General features: G+C 42.4%; 1 protein-coding gene across 11 annotated transcripts in view; it reads left to right on the top strand.

Moving 5' to 3' along the window:
- The window catches only part of ATP11A (ATPase phospholipid transporting 11A), a 145,465-nt gene that overhangs the window by 118,928 nt on the left and 13,138 nt on the right, over nucleotides 1-13,399 (top strand). For 10 of the 11 annotated variants that reach the window (XR_004966395.1, XR_004966396.1, XM_036301759.1 and 7 more), the window contains 7 exons: nucleotides 1,370-1,544; nucleotides 3,590-3,692; nucleotides 3,948-4,093; nucleotides 4,862-4,921; nucleotides 5,711-5,838; nucleotides 6,688-6,823; nucleotides 13,007-13,072. Coding sequence is in view for 9 of the 11 variants with exons in the window: in XM_036301759.1 (XP_036157652.1) it covers nucleotides 1,370-1,544; nucleotides 3,590-3,692; nucleotides 3,948-4,093; nucleotides 4,862-4,921; nucleotides 5,711-5,838; nucleotides 6,688-6,823; nucleotides 13,007-13,072 (814 nt within the window). In the remaining 2 variants the exon portion in view is untranslated. The remainder of the gene's footprint in view (nucleotides 1-1,369; nucleotides 1,545-3,589; nucleotides 3,693-3,947; nucleotides 4,094-4,861; nucleotides 4,922-5,710; nucleotides 5,839-6,687; nucleotides 6,824-13,006; nucleotides 13,073-13,399) is intronic. The other variant, XM_036301758.1, reaches the window with a different exon arrangement.

Raw genomic sequence — 13,399 nt, 5'->3', positions numbered from 1 at the left:
TACATGATTGCTTGTCTGTTAAGACAAAACAATATATGCTCCAGAGTTGGGATTTTTCCAAGAATACTCAGAATTTATTCTGGTACATTTTATTAATGTTGTCCTTGTTGGTGTTACTTGCATGATCTAAGAACAGATTTTATTTGAATCATTTTAGGTTGTCATTAATGTAGGTAAAGCAAAAGCAGCTCTCTGATCATATGCAAATTTTAAAGTGTTCATAAGTGGTACAAAGCTATTTCCCTTCACCTAATCTGCAGAGTTCCTTTTGGGAATTGGAGATGTGCCTTATAATTTTGAAAACCAGCAAAGAGAAATATTATAACCATGTTCTTCCCAATGCAGTCATTTAGGCATAATACCAAGGAGATATTAGCTGTGAAGATAAAGACTGAGGGTGGCCAATGTGGCCGGGAAGTTTGGGAATAAGGACTGACCTCTTCAGACTGCAAGATAAATGCTTTCCTCCTATGGTTGGGCAGTACTGGGACACACACATGAATCCACAGTTAGAACTGTGTGTTTGCTTTGCCTATGTGAAATGTGAATGTTTAATTAAAACACAATTTTAAAATTTAGTCAAAGGCTTTACATTGAGTACTTTAAAGACCATATTGATAAAACAAGAAATACAATAGTCCCTCTCTAGCCACAGTTTCGCTTTCCCCAGTTTCAATTACCTGTGGTCATGGTCAGCAAGTATTAATGGAAAATACCAGAAATAATTCACAAGTTTTCACTGTGCACCGTTCTGAGTAGCATGGTGAAGTCTGAAGCCGTCCTCCATCCCACCTAGAATGTGAATCATCCCTTTGTCCAGTGTATCCACAAGAGAGACAAAGAGAGAGACCCTGTTCAGATAACTTTTATTACAGTATATTATTATAATTGTTCTATTTATTATTAATTATTGTTGTTGGTCTCTTACTGTGCCTAATTTATAAATTAAACTTCATCAGAAGTATGTATGTATAGGGAAAAACATAGTGTATATAGGTTGGTACTACCTGCCTTTTCAGGCAACCACTGGGGGCTCTTTGGAAAGTGTTCTCCAAGGATAAGGGAGGGATTACTGTAAAGCAGGTCCTTGAATAACATCATTTCATTCAGTGCTGTTTTGCTATAACGTTGATGAGACACCATGGGAATTTAACTCTTGTGTACATCAGCCTATGGTAAAATCGGTTTCCTTATATATCATTTGGCTTAAAGCCGCAGAACCTATTGACAACATCAGGTTACTGTACTAGTTTTGTAATCCCTTGATCATGGATTTGTAGCCTCTCTAGATATTCAAGAAAATTATGTGGTCTTCTAAAACCTATAAACTTAGTTATTGAGGAATCTCTCTGATTTGTGTCATTAACAGACTTTCAACAGATATGCAAGACTATGGTTTAATTATTGATGGAGCTGCGCTGTCTTTAATAATGAAACCCCGAGAAGATGGCAGCTGCAGCAACTACCGAGAACTGTTCCTGAATATCTGCCGGAACTGCAGCGCCGTGCTGTGCTGCCGCATGGCCCCCCTGCAGAAGGCCCAGGTCCGTGCTCCTGTCCCTCATAATTATCTAGTAACTAGAGTCCCGATGCATGAAATTTGTGCAGGAGTAGGCCTTCCTTCCCCTGGCTGCTGGCACCGGCCTCCCTCTGGCACCCGGGACCCGGGCTTCCCTCGCATCCCTGGCTTCGTCCGGGAGGTTGTCCAGTCTAATTAGCATATTACTTTTTTTTTTTATTATAGATTGATGGGTATTTAAATACTGAAAGCCATTCACTAGTTGTCATAACCACTGATTATTTCTTTTGAAATGTAGCAAAGTACCACCGTTTTTACATAGAAGCAAATGTGATAGAAATTTAAAACATGGATCTTGTTTTGCTTGTTGTGATTAGTACGAGTTCACTGAATCAAATGGATGACCCTTTCTAGGAGAGATGTCTCTGGCTGACTTGTAAAATAAAACCGCACACAAAGGTATAATCATTGATAGGAATACACATGGAAGGCAAACGTTGTGACCTCAGCGTTACTGAGCCAGTCACATGAACCCATTTCACCTTCAGCATCAGCCTGATGGATGGCTGATGTTAATCTACTTTTACAAATGAAGTACCTGAGGTGCAGAAAACCAGGGTAATGTTTCTAAAAGGAGGTGTTTGGAAAATTACAGCCAGAATCTGGTTTCCAGTTTGTCGGACTCCAAACTCATGTTCTACCCACTGCAACATATTCTTGTGGAAACACACACCTGATGGTTTTTTTAAAAAGACTCTTTAAAGCATTATGGCATACATATGTGAACATAGATCTCTTTCTGATATCAAACTACAACAGTTCCAATTTTGTTAAACCACATTTTAGATACACTAGACCAGTTTCTTGTGAATGACTCATGAAAGAAAACAGTAACAGCTCAGACTAACCCAGTGGGTTAAGGTGAAATACTGAAAATCACATGCAAAGAGGTCATGTTTAGCATCCTCGCACGTGAACTACACTTATCTGTTAAGTGGCGGTGTTACTAAGAATATAGGACTCGACCTCCCTGGGTAATTCTTTGTGAGGACAAGCTGAGACTCGAAAACTCATATACATTCTATCGAAGATAAAAAATGGTTTTATTCCCTACCGCCCTCTTATGTGTCTGATTCTATGTAAACCTTATATCCACTATATTTAAACACAGCTCTGAACCGAGTCTAACAAACTTTTATACAAATTAATTCTTGTTTCAGTCTCTCATCTTGAAACAAAGAAAGCAATCTACACATTTTTCCCCTCATCTTTTTACTTCTGTATCTCAAACCATCATTTAGACACATGAATGGAAAATAGTGAGTCCCAAGAAATTGGCTAAAACATTTGGAAATTATTCATTGCATTGGACTGTCAGATTTGTTTTTACACACATGACAAGTTTGAAAATTAAAATAGCATTAAGAATAGCTTATTTTAAAAAGTAGATGCTAGATAACAAATAGTTTGGAATAGTAATATTTTCTAATAGAATCCAATATTCAGATTTTTCTTTTTATATTTAAATATACTTTCCCTTCTGTTTAAATATGTAGTGTAGCTGTAACTGAAAACTACTTCATCTATTTTATGTCTGTCTTCAGGTTGCTAACCAGCCATTTCCTACTTATCTCACTGTAATCAAACCTTAGCTACTTTTGCTTTATTTTATTTTCCTTTCAATATGAAATATATCTTATATGGATAAAATAGATCGAATGTAGTACACTTACTTTAAGCCAGGGGTGGGGAACATCTAGCCCATGGGCTGTATAAGGCCCACAAAATCATTTGGTTTGGCCCTGCCAAGGCATTAGGGGTGAGTTAATTAAATGCTTGACCAAATATAGCAGTTTAATTTTTAAGTTGATAGTTTTGTATGATCCACAAATGATGTTATAAATAATATCCAAATGGCCCTTGGCAGAAAAAAGGTCCCCCACCCCTGCCTAAGTAAATAATTTTTTTCATTTTTATTACCTAACTTATATCTTCCTTATTTATACTTAGTTAATTATTAACCTTATCAAAAGTAAAACAGAGAAGATCAATTCTGTATTTCTTTTCCAGATTGTTAAATTAATCAAATTTTCAAAAGAGCACCCTATTACTTTAGCAATCGGTGATGGCGCAAATGATGTCAGCATGATCCTAGAGGCTCATGTGGGCATAGGTAAGCCTCTTCTTTTTTTTATTTCCTACGCATCTTGGTAACTGAGATTTATCACTTCAGCTAGACAAGAAGGGGATACAGCCAAAGGCAAGGTCATAGGCTTCAGATGACACAGGGCAGCATCTGGGACTTAGTACGTTCATGACTGAGAAATCTCACAGCCATGGTTGTATCTAACCTTATTTTCTTATTCCCATTTTCACTTGCATGTCGTTGAGAAAGCGTGTACTCAGCACATTTATTCTCTTCTTATAGGTGTCATTGGAAAGGAAGGTCGTCAGGCTGCAAGGAACAGTGACTATGCAATACCTAAATTTAAGCATTTAAAGAAGATGCTACTCGTTCATGGGCATTTTTATTACATTAGGATATCTGAGCTTGTGCAATACTTCTTTTATAAGGTAGGAAGTACTTCCTTGCTCCTGTCACTGTTTCGGTGAAATATACTACCCGCGATGGAATGACACATTTGACAGATGCCTTAAGGCAGCGGTTCTCAACCTGTGGGTCGCGACCCCTTTGGCAGTCGAACGACCCTTTCACAGGGGTCGCCTAAGACCATCCTGCATATCAGATATTTATATTACAGTTCATAACAGTAGCAACATTACAGTTATGAAATAGCAACGAAAATAATTTTATGGTTGGGTCACAACATGAGGAACTGTATTTAAAGGGCCAGAAGGTTGAGAACCACTGCCTTAAGGGTTGATTTATGTAAAAATAGAAGTAATTGTCAGCAAGGAAGGGGCTGATCCTAGCGCTTTTCTCCCATTCACACAATTTCATGTGGAATCAATAAGAAGATATCAGTTGTAAAATGAATGAGAAAGGAGCATTCTTTTATGATTCCTTGAACTAATTCCTTATTCATTATGCAATTTGATTCTTTCCTGTTTACTCTGACACCACTCCCTCCTATCTCTTCAACAAATTTGCTTTTACATTATCTGTTCTCAGAGTTACCAGAACATGGTCACATATGCACTGTAGGTGCTATTTAAAAAGAGGAAAAAAATGCAAAGCCCATTACCTGCTCCTATGAGAATGTAGGACACTTTTGGGTCACTTTCCCCGGATAAAGTGGTATCCCGTGGACAGCCTCGGAGGAGGTTAGATGCCTCTTCCAATGTGCCCTTGAACTAACAGGCATGTGACTTGTCTTTCAGAATGTCTGCTTCATTTTCCCTCAGTTTTTATACCAGTTCTTCTGTGGGTTTTCACAGCAGGTGAGTCCTAATGTCTTAAGTCAGACGCCCCCCTGAGCCTTCTCTCCCTCCCACATGGGGGTGGCTGCAGTGGGGGGAGAGTAGACAGCAGAGGCATCAGGCCAGGATGGGGAGGGAGGCCCAAGTGCCCGCAGCAGCCCATCAGTGGGTGGAGAGAAGGAGTGGCGTGGAGGGGCCCACGTCTGCTGACTGCATGCTCTCCCGTGGGGCCTAGCGAGTAACCTGCCTACCCCAAGCCTGGGAGAGCTGTGTTGGGCTTTCTGAACGGACTGAATCTAAATCTGAGATTCTGTCTTGGTATCTCACAATTCATTGGCTTCTGACACTTTCAGGTGCCGAGCAGAGGTATGCAGGCCATCTGACGGGAGAAGAGACTGTCAGGGCCCCTCCTTTCCCTCGCTCACTTCTTCTCCTGTCCTGCTCAGATGGGCTGTGGCCACCTGCTTTCATCTGCAGGGTCCGGCACTGGGGAAAATGGGAGCTTGAAGATGGCTATCAAAATTGCAAGCTTTTATGCAACTCTTTTTGTTGCAAGTTTGCAGTGGCCAAATGGGGTGGGTCACGGTCGGGCCTTCTCTCAGCCATGATTTTAATCTTGACTAGTTGACATCATGAAGCTTTGAAAATTGTCCTGGTCCTTCTAAATCTGTAGAAAGAGGCTCTGTCTGTGTTTCAGAATGCTCATGTTAAAAGTCTTTGCAAATTAAAACTGTATGTTTAACAAAACAATCAAAAAAGTTTAACGAGGTGCACGGGCGCTGTTTTCAGTGGATGTTCTCCTTCTTGCAGACGCTGTACGACACCGCCTACCTGACACTGTACAACATCAGTTTCACTTCCCTTCCGATTCTCTTGTACAGCCTGATGGAGCAGCACGTCAGCATGGACACACTCAAGAGGGACCCTTCCCTCTACAGGTACGAAGCCGCAGGCACACTTGCTTTAGAGCTTGGAGAATAATAACGAGGCAGCCAGAGAGCGGTGCCTCCAAATAAATGCCTGGTTGAATTACTTAAAAACCAGAAACATTCAGTGTCAGTTGATGCACTTGCTTTTACCGGAGTCCTTACACAAGAATCAATGTAATTTGACTGATTATACTTCAAATTTAGATAGAAGATTTATGTTGCATTTGAAATGTACATATTAAGCCAATTTGTATTTTGCCCTATTGTGTTTTCTTTACCATGCCTTTTTTTTATTTTATTTGTTTACCATGATTTTTGATAAATTACGAAAGGACTGGAGTAAGGATGTCTATCCCCTTATAACCCCAGTGCATCTATGACCTAAATTATTCTTAAAAAACCACATATGCTCTGCTTTATTCAGTGAAGTGGGTGGGGGGTGGAATTAACAGATCTGATTTTGGTGTGTTCTTTTCTGCTTTTTGAAAAGTATGTTTTAATAACAAGGAAATGATGTTTGTTATTTCAGAACTGCACTTCAGGATGTCTGGCATATGTCTGTGTTACTGCGGTTTTTTATGGCTTTTTAAATTAAGCTTACTGTATTTCAGAAAACTTTAGATTCACATGTGGTTGTAAGAAAGAATACAGAGAGATTCTGTAAAACTGGGACACCCACGTAGGATGGGCGGATGGTGCCCACGCCAGTGCCCTGGTTGTGAAATCGCTCCAGTGACTTAGAGGCCCCTAGTGGACACAGGTGCTCACTGCAGAGCACAGTGGAGACAGTGGGGTCCCTGGCCAAGGCCTATTTTAATGGAACGCAGCCACTATGTTGTCCCTGTTTTCCTTCCACAGAGATATCACCAAGAACGCTCTACTCCGCTGGCGAGTGTTCATTTACTGGACATTCTTAGGAGTATTTGACGCTCTGGTATTTTTCTTTGGTGCTTACTTCATGTTTGAAAATGCATCTGTGACCAGCAACGGACAGGTTAGTACTGAACGGGGTCTTGTTGACTTGGCTGCTTGGGAATAACCCTCGATTGGTGTTCGATCCGGGGTCAGTGCAGCCATTCAGCACAGCCTGTGGGGTCTCCTGATGTCTGGGTCTCTAGCTCCCAAATCACTTACAGGTCACAGTACGTCAGTAAATGCACTGCCCCGCATACTCGGCTTACTGTGGGAGATCCCCTCCTGAGGGCTTTCAGACTTTGTTTCTGTAACTTACATTTCTCCATTCATTATTTATCTGCGGTTCAGTTAGATCCGCCAAGCATGGCTGATTTAATATGGGAATTTCATATTTAACACATTTCCCCCTTTTTTTCACATGTCCTTAAGTGTCTGTTTCCTTTGCAATGAGTAGATTGATAGTTTCTAATAGACATCAGCTCTCTGGTTGTTGCATAATTTCTAGGGTTTGTTTTATTTGTATCTTGATTTTTTTCTTTTTGCGACTTGCTTTCCTTCCCACTCTCAGATAATGACTACCAACACACACATGGTAAGACAATTGTGGGTGTGTCCTCTATATGTTTTTGGAGTGCATTCTAGATAAAATATTTCTTGAAAATATTTTCAAATTGTGACTTCTTCTGTGTGCTTTGTCAGTAGAAACACTATTAGCTGCTGCTCCCCTCTCCTTCCTGTAGACGAAAGTTGTATTAGAGAAGTCTGTGTACATTTGATCATTTGTACTTGGTGTTTATCTCTGTATTTCTGTGTCAGGATTGCCACTGAGTCAGTGACGGTTTTCAGTTTGACTTGTTTGAGCTTCCCTTTACCTTAAATTAGAGGCAACGTATGCAGGCATGCGGGGCCTGTTGGGGACACTGCTTTGAATGTGGCAAACCCGTGCTACCTGGGACAATTGCAAAAGACATGGAGCACATGTCAGAATTGTGCCCTACCTAAATGTTACGTATTTACCTAGCCCTAAAAATAAACACTGTTGTTGATGTAAATAAGGGTGGCTTGTGAACAGAAATTTGCTTCATTTCCTGTTTGACACAGCACCTCTCCCTATGTTGTCCTCCTGTGTGGCTCATCTCCTAGAGCTGTTGGCTTGAAACCCAAAGGTCTTGCTACAGGTCCCATAGAATTTGTTTACCCATTTATTTGTTTCTCATTTCTTGTTACTAAAAGGTGCAGTTATCTTTCATTATAATGTAAATCAGTTTTTACTAAATTGATCTTGAGAATTTTTTAAAGTCTTCTTTCACTCTTCTACAAACTTTGCATTTTTCTGGAATTTGTTCTTTGTCTTAGTTTATTTTAATTGAGTAATTTCTGGATGGTAGCAGGCCATGAATGTCGTTAAACAGAGCTGTCTTATTGTTCTTTATGTTTCTTTTATAAGATTGTCCTTATGGGTTACGCTTTAAGTAAGCGTCTCGTATGTATCTTAAAAAGAACTAAGCTTCTGTGTCCTGAGGATGAAATTCCAGGACCGTGGTAGCCAGCCGATACGGAAGTAAGTGCCATTCATCAGGCACTTTATTTGCAGTTCATGTTCACAAATCTTATCCTCTCTCAACTGCCATCGCCCCTGGACATATTTGTAGTTGAAGAAACTTCACTTCAGACAGGTTAAAAAATTTGTACAAAGTCAGGTAATTAGAACTCAAACCCAGGATATTTGGTACAAAATTATAGTATTTGTTGTAGTCCATGCTGCTGCTTACCAGTAATTGTTTAATCTCAGTGTTACATTGTAAAATTATAGGTGCACCTGAAGAACCTATAGGGAGTGCTGGTTGACCAGTGTGATGGGGCTTTGAGGTACAGACCATAGAGAGGCCTTGCCAACGTGACGTCTGAACAGCATCTTCTCCTCCTGCCCCAATTCCAGTAGCCCTGGTGTGTCTCCAACCAAACTTCCACCAGCCACTCCTTATACCGCTGTGGCTCAGTGGATGCGGTGCTGTTTTGAAGCCTTGCATATTATCCAAGGATTTCTACCAATTCTTGACTTACATCCTATTTCCTGTTTCCTTAAGGATGCCCTCAGCCCCTACAGATCCTAAATACTAACGTCTCAACTTCTAAAATGATGCTTTTCTGCCACACTTTTATATCTCCCATAATTACCACTTGCATGCCTTTGTTCAGCCATTATTGGACAAAACTATTTATTAGAATTTGAAACAATGACAGAAAGAGAGACCAGGGTAAAGAAAATACAAGTTGACCTGTACCACTCCCACTAAGAAATAAATCCCTAGTGGGTGACTTGCCACTCACTAGCCAAGAGCTGTGAGAGTCCTCTGCTCACTGGCCTGTCATGACAAAGATTGAACACGCATAATGCACATCCTGTAATATGAAAAGCTTCTGAGACACATAGTGATATTAGGAAGCAGTACATGGGGCAGTTGGTGCCAAATAAGGTATTTAATGTGAGGTGTTTGTCTGTCTATAGGTATGCATTTTAGAGGCGAAATTTGCTCCAATTCGCTAGTGCTCTATAGAAGTTAAATAATCTAATCTAAGGACCTAGAGTTGTAACAGCAAGATGAATAATACTCATAGCATCCCTAATTATGAGTGATAAGGGTGTAAAGTACCTAGTGTGAACACTTACCTGTGTCACTAGGAAGACAGGAGCTCTAAGAGATTGGCATAGTCCAAGGCCACTCCAGGTCAAGTGCAAGGCCAAGGCTGCATGTCTGCTGTTGTAGCTCTACACACACACACACACACACACACACACACACACACACACACTGTGCCTGGGCATCTCCAGAGGGAGCCTTTCTCATTCTGCATTGTTGATGCTTAAATTTTTGTTTGTTTGGGGAAGAAGAGTGTTAGCTCACTTGCAGAACTAAAAGTAGTATCATGGGCTAGTTCTGTAGTAATTCAAGTAAACCTGCAAAATACCAGTAAATACGGGGAGTCTCAGGTGACTGATGGCGATGCCCTTGGTTCTAAGGTGGCAGGGCAGCGTGGAGGTGATAATGCTCATCACTGTTCTGATGGTGTGTCCTGACAAACAAGAATGCATCTTCTTGGTGGTATAATTAGATGCCCTGTTTTATTGATTGTCAGTAGGGGAGGACCACTTTTTTAAAGAACTGAATCATTTTATAGGAATGTTTATAAAACACATGTAGGTTTGAGAGAACACTAGAATCATGGATAACTTTTGAAAAAGGGAAATTCACTTAGGGGCATTTTCTGCACAGACGTCATGAGCCGTAATTACTTCTCAAATCAGAATGCTAAGGCAATGATTATTATTGTTGAACAGCAGGGTATTCCTAGGCGAACACTTGAAAGTTTAGAGCATGGTATAATATGAGTCAGTAAACATCCAGGTAGCTGCAATTTGAGCCATTGCCAGCCAGTGGAGCAAGGACAAGTTATGCCAGCAGACTTGGTAGCAATCCGGAATCTGTGCATGAAGGAAATGTAATAGGTGTTTCTTGTGGCTATGATCTTGAAAAAAATGCAAGTCAGGTTTGTTGTGGGATATTTGTACACATAAAAATTAAATTGGTCTGGATCTTAGAGCTTTAAAAAGCAGGAACATTTCCTGCAAAATACCCATCTTCGGAAGAGAGAGGACGAAGTGGGAGAAGGGATTAAATGTAGATCTGGTGGAGTGGCAGGCTCCAGAGACATTCTACGAAATTCTCATTATCATCTGAGTGAGGCTATGAAGTTAGTGACGTTCTCAATGGAGTTAGCAGTTAGGAAATCAGGCTCATGGGAGGCATGGGAACTAATGAAACTTGAAAAAAGATGGTCCCTCCAGACAGTTCTTTGAGAAAGAGGGTTGGTATCCCAGTGAACCATGCCACCTCCCACCACAAAATCCATAGAAATAATGGCAAACAATTTTAATAATACATTTTCTATTAGCAGTTAGCCTAAGGGCTTCCTTAAAACAAATAAGAAAATTCAGAGGAATTTATAGAGATGTTACCATGATTGTCTATCTCAAAGAGCCAGAAGTAGCGAGAGAGCATAGGTGAGGGTGGAGCAGATCCCAGCATTGCCCAGGGTTCCAGCCAAATTTTCAATTCTGGGTTCAAGGTAGTTGTGCTTTGTTGCTATTCATCTGTAAACATGACAGCGGAGGCCCATGTGTTTTACTGGACTAGGCATCGGGATGCCTAATTTGAGATCCCAGGTCCATCATAATCCACAAATACAAGAAAACCTGGCAGTGCCCTAGAGAAGTACCCCCTTACCCTCTAGAGAGAAAAATAAAGAAGTCACTTGAGTGGCTGAAAGCTTGTCCCTGATTTGTGATGCTGTTGGAGATATCCTATCACTCTTCTGTGCCGACTCCATTTCCACAATTTGCTATTATCGAACACTTTTTAAAGTGAGTCCCAGGCTTCCTGCCCAGCAGGGGTGGAAAACAAGCGGGCAGGGTGTGCCAGGTCCCACCCATGGTGCCCGTAGGGGATTCAAAGCCGCCCGTCGCCTTACAGCAGGGTCACCCCTCACTTTGGCCAACAGCATCGGCCTCCAGTGAAAACAGAGCGGAGCCACTTTCTCTCCAACACCCAGCTGGCCAAGCATTGTTGTAGTCCTCTGCCAGACTGCAGCCAGACTCAGTTATAAATGTCCCCGCCTCGGAAGTTAAGCATTGAAGGGAGAACACATTTTTGAGGATTTCCCAGCCTGACCATGAATTGCCACTTGGGGCCAGAGAGCTCTTGGCTGTGGGTTGCCCAGTGCAATTAGTAGGCCCCTGGCCTCTGCCTGCTAGATGCCTGTGGCACCGCTCCCCCCACTACCCCCCCCCCCCATGGTGACAGCCAAAAATGTCTCCAGGTACTGCAAGTGCCCCCGGAGACAGAATTCCCGCACCCCTCCCCACTGAGAGCCACTGGTGATTGTAGCTCCGAGTGACGGAAGCCCGGCTCCGCTCATGGTGCTGAAGTAAAGAATTAAGTGTAAAGAGACGCTCATTGGGGGCAGGATCCTTATGAAGCCTGTTTACAACGAAGTCCTAACACGTCACTTAGTTTTCCTTCTGGAATTCTACCAGTGTTCCTACCTCACTAGGTATATCACCAGATGGGTAGCCTACACATTCATCTCAATTGAGTCACATGTAGTTGAAAATTTGTATTGCAGTTTTTTAAATTCGTTGTGAAATAAAGCTTTATAATCTGTTAAAGAAGGACTGCAGCGTTTTCTCAGAGGCCTGGTTCGCAGTACCAGGCACAGCAGGTTTAGTGTGGAAACCGGGAAGAAACTTACTCTTAGAAAATTCTGCTCCCCCCCCCCCCCCCGAGGGAAAGAAGTCTCCTGCAGTAGGTGTTTTATTTTGCTTGTGTCTTTGTCTGTAGGTGGGAATGTGCTGTTTTCATGATGTGACCCGTGAGTGCTTCCATCCCACACCATCCCCGGCACCCTGCCCGGGGCCTTGGGTGCCGGGAGCCCTGCTCCCTGCTCTCGCCTCTCGGCAGTCTCTTCTGAGGGACTGTTGACATGTCTGTGGTTCTGGCCATCAGACTGGCTGCAGGGGGCCTTCACGCAGCTCTGTCTTGTCTGCCTCATTTCTCCCTTTCCTGCGATTTTCCCGAGGAAATCCTAACCATGTGTCGCACATACGTGACGTGGTTGTTTTCACTGGCTGCTCACTGGCAAAATGTTCCAGAGCTTGCTTTTCTTCCAAAGCAGGCAGGTGTTGGACTTGAGTCCGAAAGAGAATAGACAGAAACTCTACTGAGTTTATTCTTGAACGTGGAGAAGGCGTAGAACTGGGTAATCGGGTAAATGTCTCTTCGACATGAAACTCGAAACAGAAAAGCCAGAGTTAGCATCATGCATATGTAATACCTGCTCTTCAGTGTTTTTCTTGCTCCCAGTTTGTGACATTAGGACTGATGTGTGTTGACAGCACCGAGGGAGCCAGTTTCGGGGTGACAGGACTGTCAGTGTAGGAAGGGCTGTTTCCACCTCTCAGTCGCTGCCTGGCCCTGAGGGATGGCACTGGGGAGCCGGGGGTGGGGGCGGGGGGGTTGAATGCCCAGGGTGTTCACTGCCCTCTCCTTTCACTTTGTAGTAACAAGACCTAGTCCCTGTATCTTGGGGGTGTGAAGTGTTGGCGCAGGACAACAATGAGATGTATGCTCTAAACGCTCTCGTTTGAGTGGGAAAGGGGGGAAATGCGTATTAACAAAAGACTGCCTGGATTCTATCCCCACAGATATTCGGAAACTGGACCTTTGGGACGCTGGTGTTCACTGTGATGGTGTTTACCGTCACACTAAAGGTAAATTCTCCCGTGTCGGTGCTGCCTCTTCTGGCCACGGTTAACCCCGGCATCTGTAGGTCTCCCCGTCTTTGAACTACAAATCTGTTCCAAGTTACAATCCACACTAGCACACAGCCCAGATGGGCACCTGGGCCCAGTAAGGGGGCTTCTTACCACCATTCAAATGAGTGAGGCGTAGACTCAGCTCACCCCATGATCCAGTACACAGACCTCCAGAATTATACAAAAGGCAGATGCAGGAATGAGCCTTTTCTTTTTTTAATTTGCTTTTTATTAAATTATGTATTAGTTACAGTGGACATACAATATTATATTAGTTTCAGG

The sequence above is a fragment of the Myotis myotis genome, unplaced genomic scaffold (assembly GCF_014108235.1).
Source record: "Myotis myotis isolate mMyoMyo1 unplaced genomic scaffold, mMyoMyo1.p scaffold_m19_p_3, whole genome shotgun sequence".
NCBI classification, from domain to species: domain Eukaryota; kingdom Metazoa; phylum Chordata; class Mammalia; order Chiroptera; family Vespertilionidae; genus Myotis; species Myotis myotis.
This window is presented reverse-complemented; position numbering and strand designations above follow the sequence as displayed.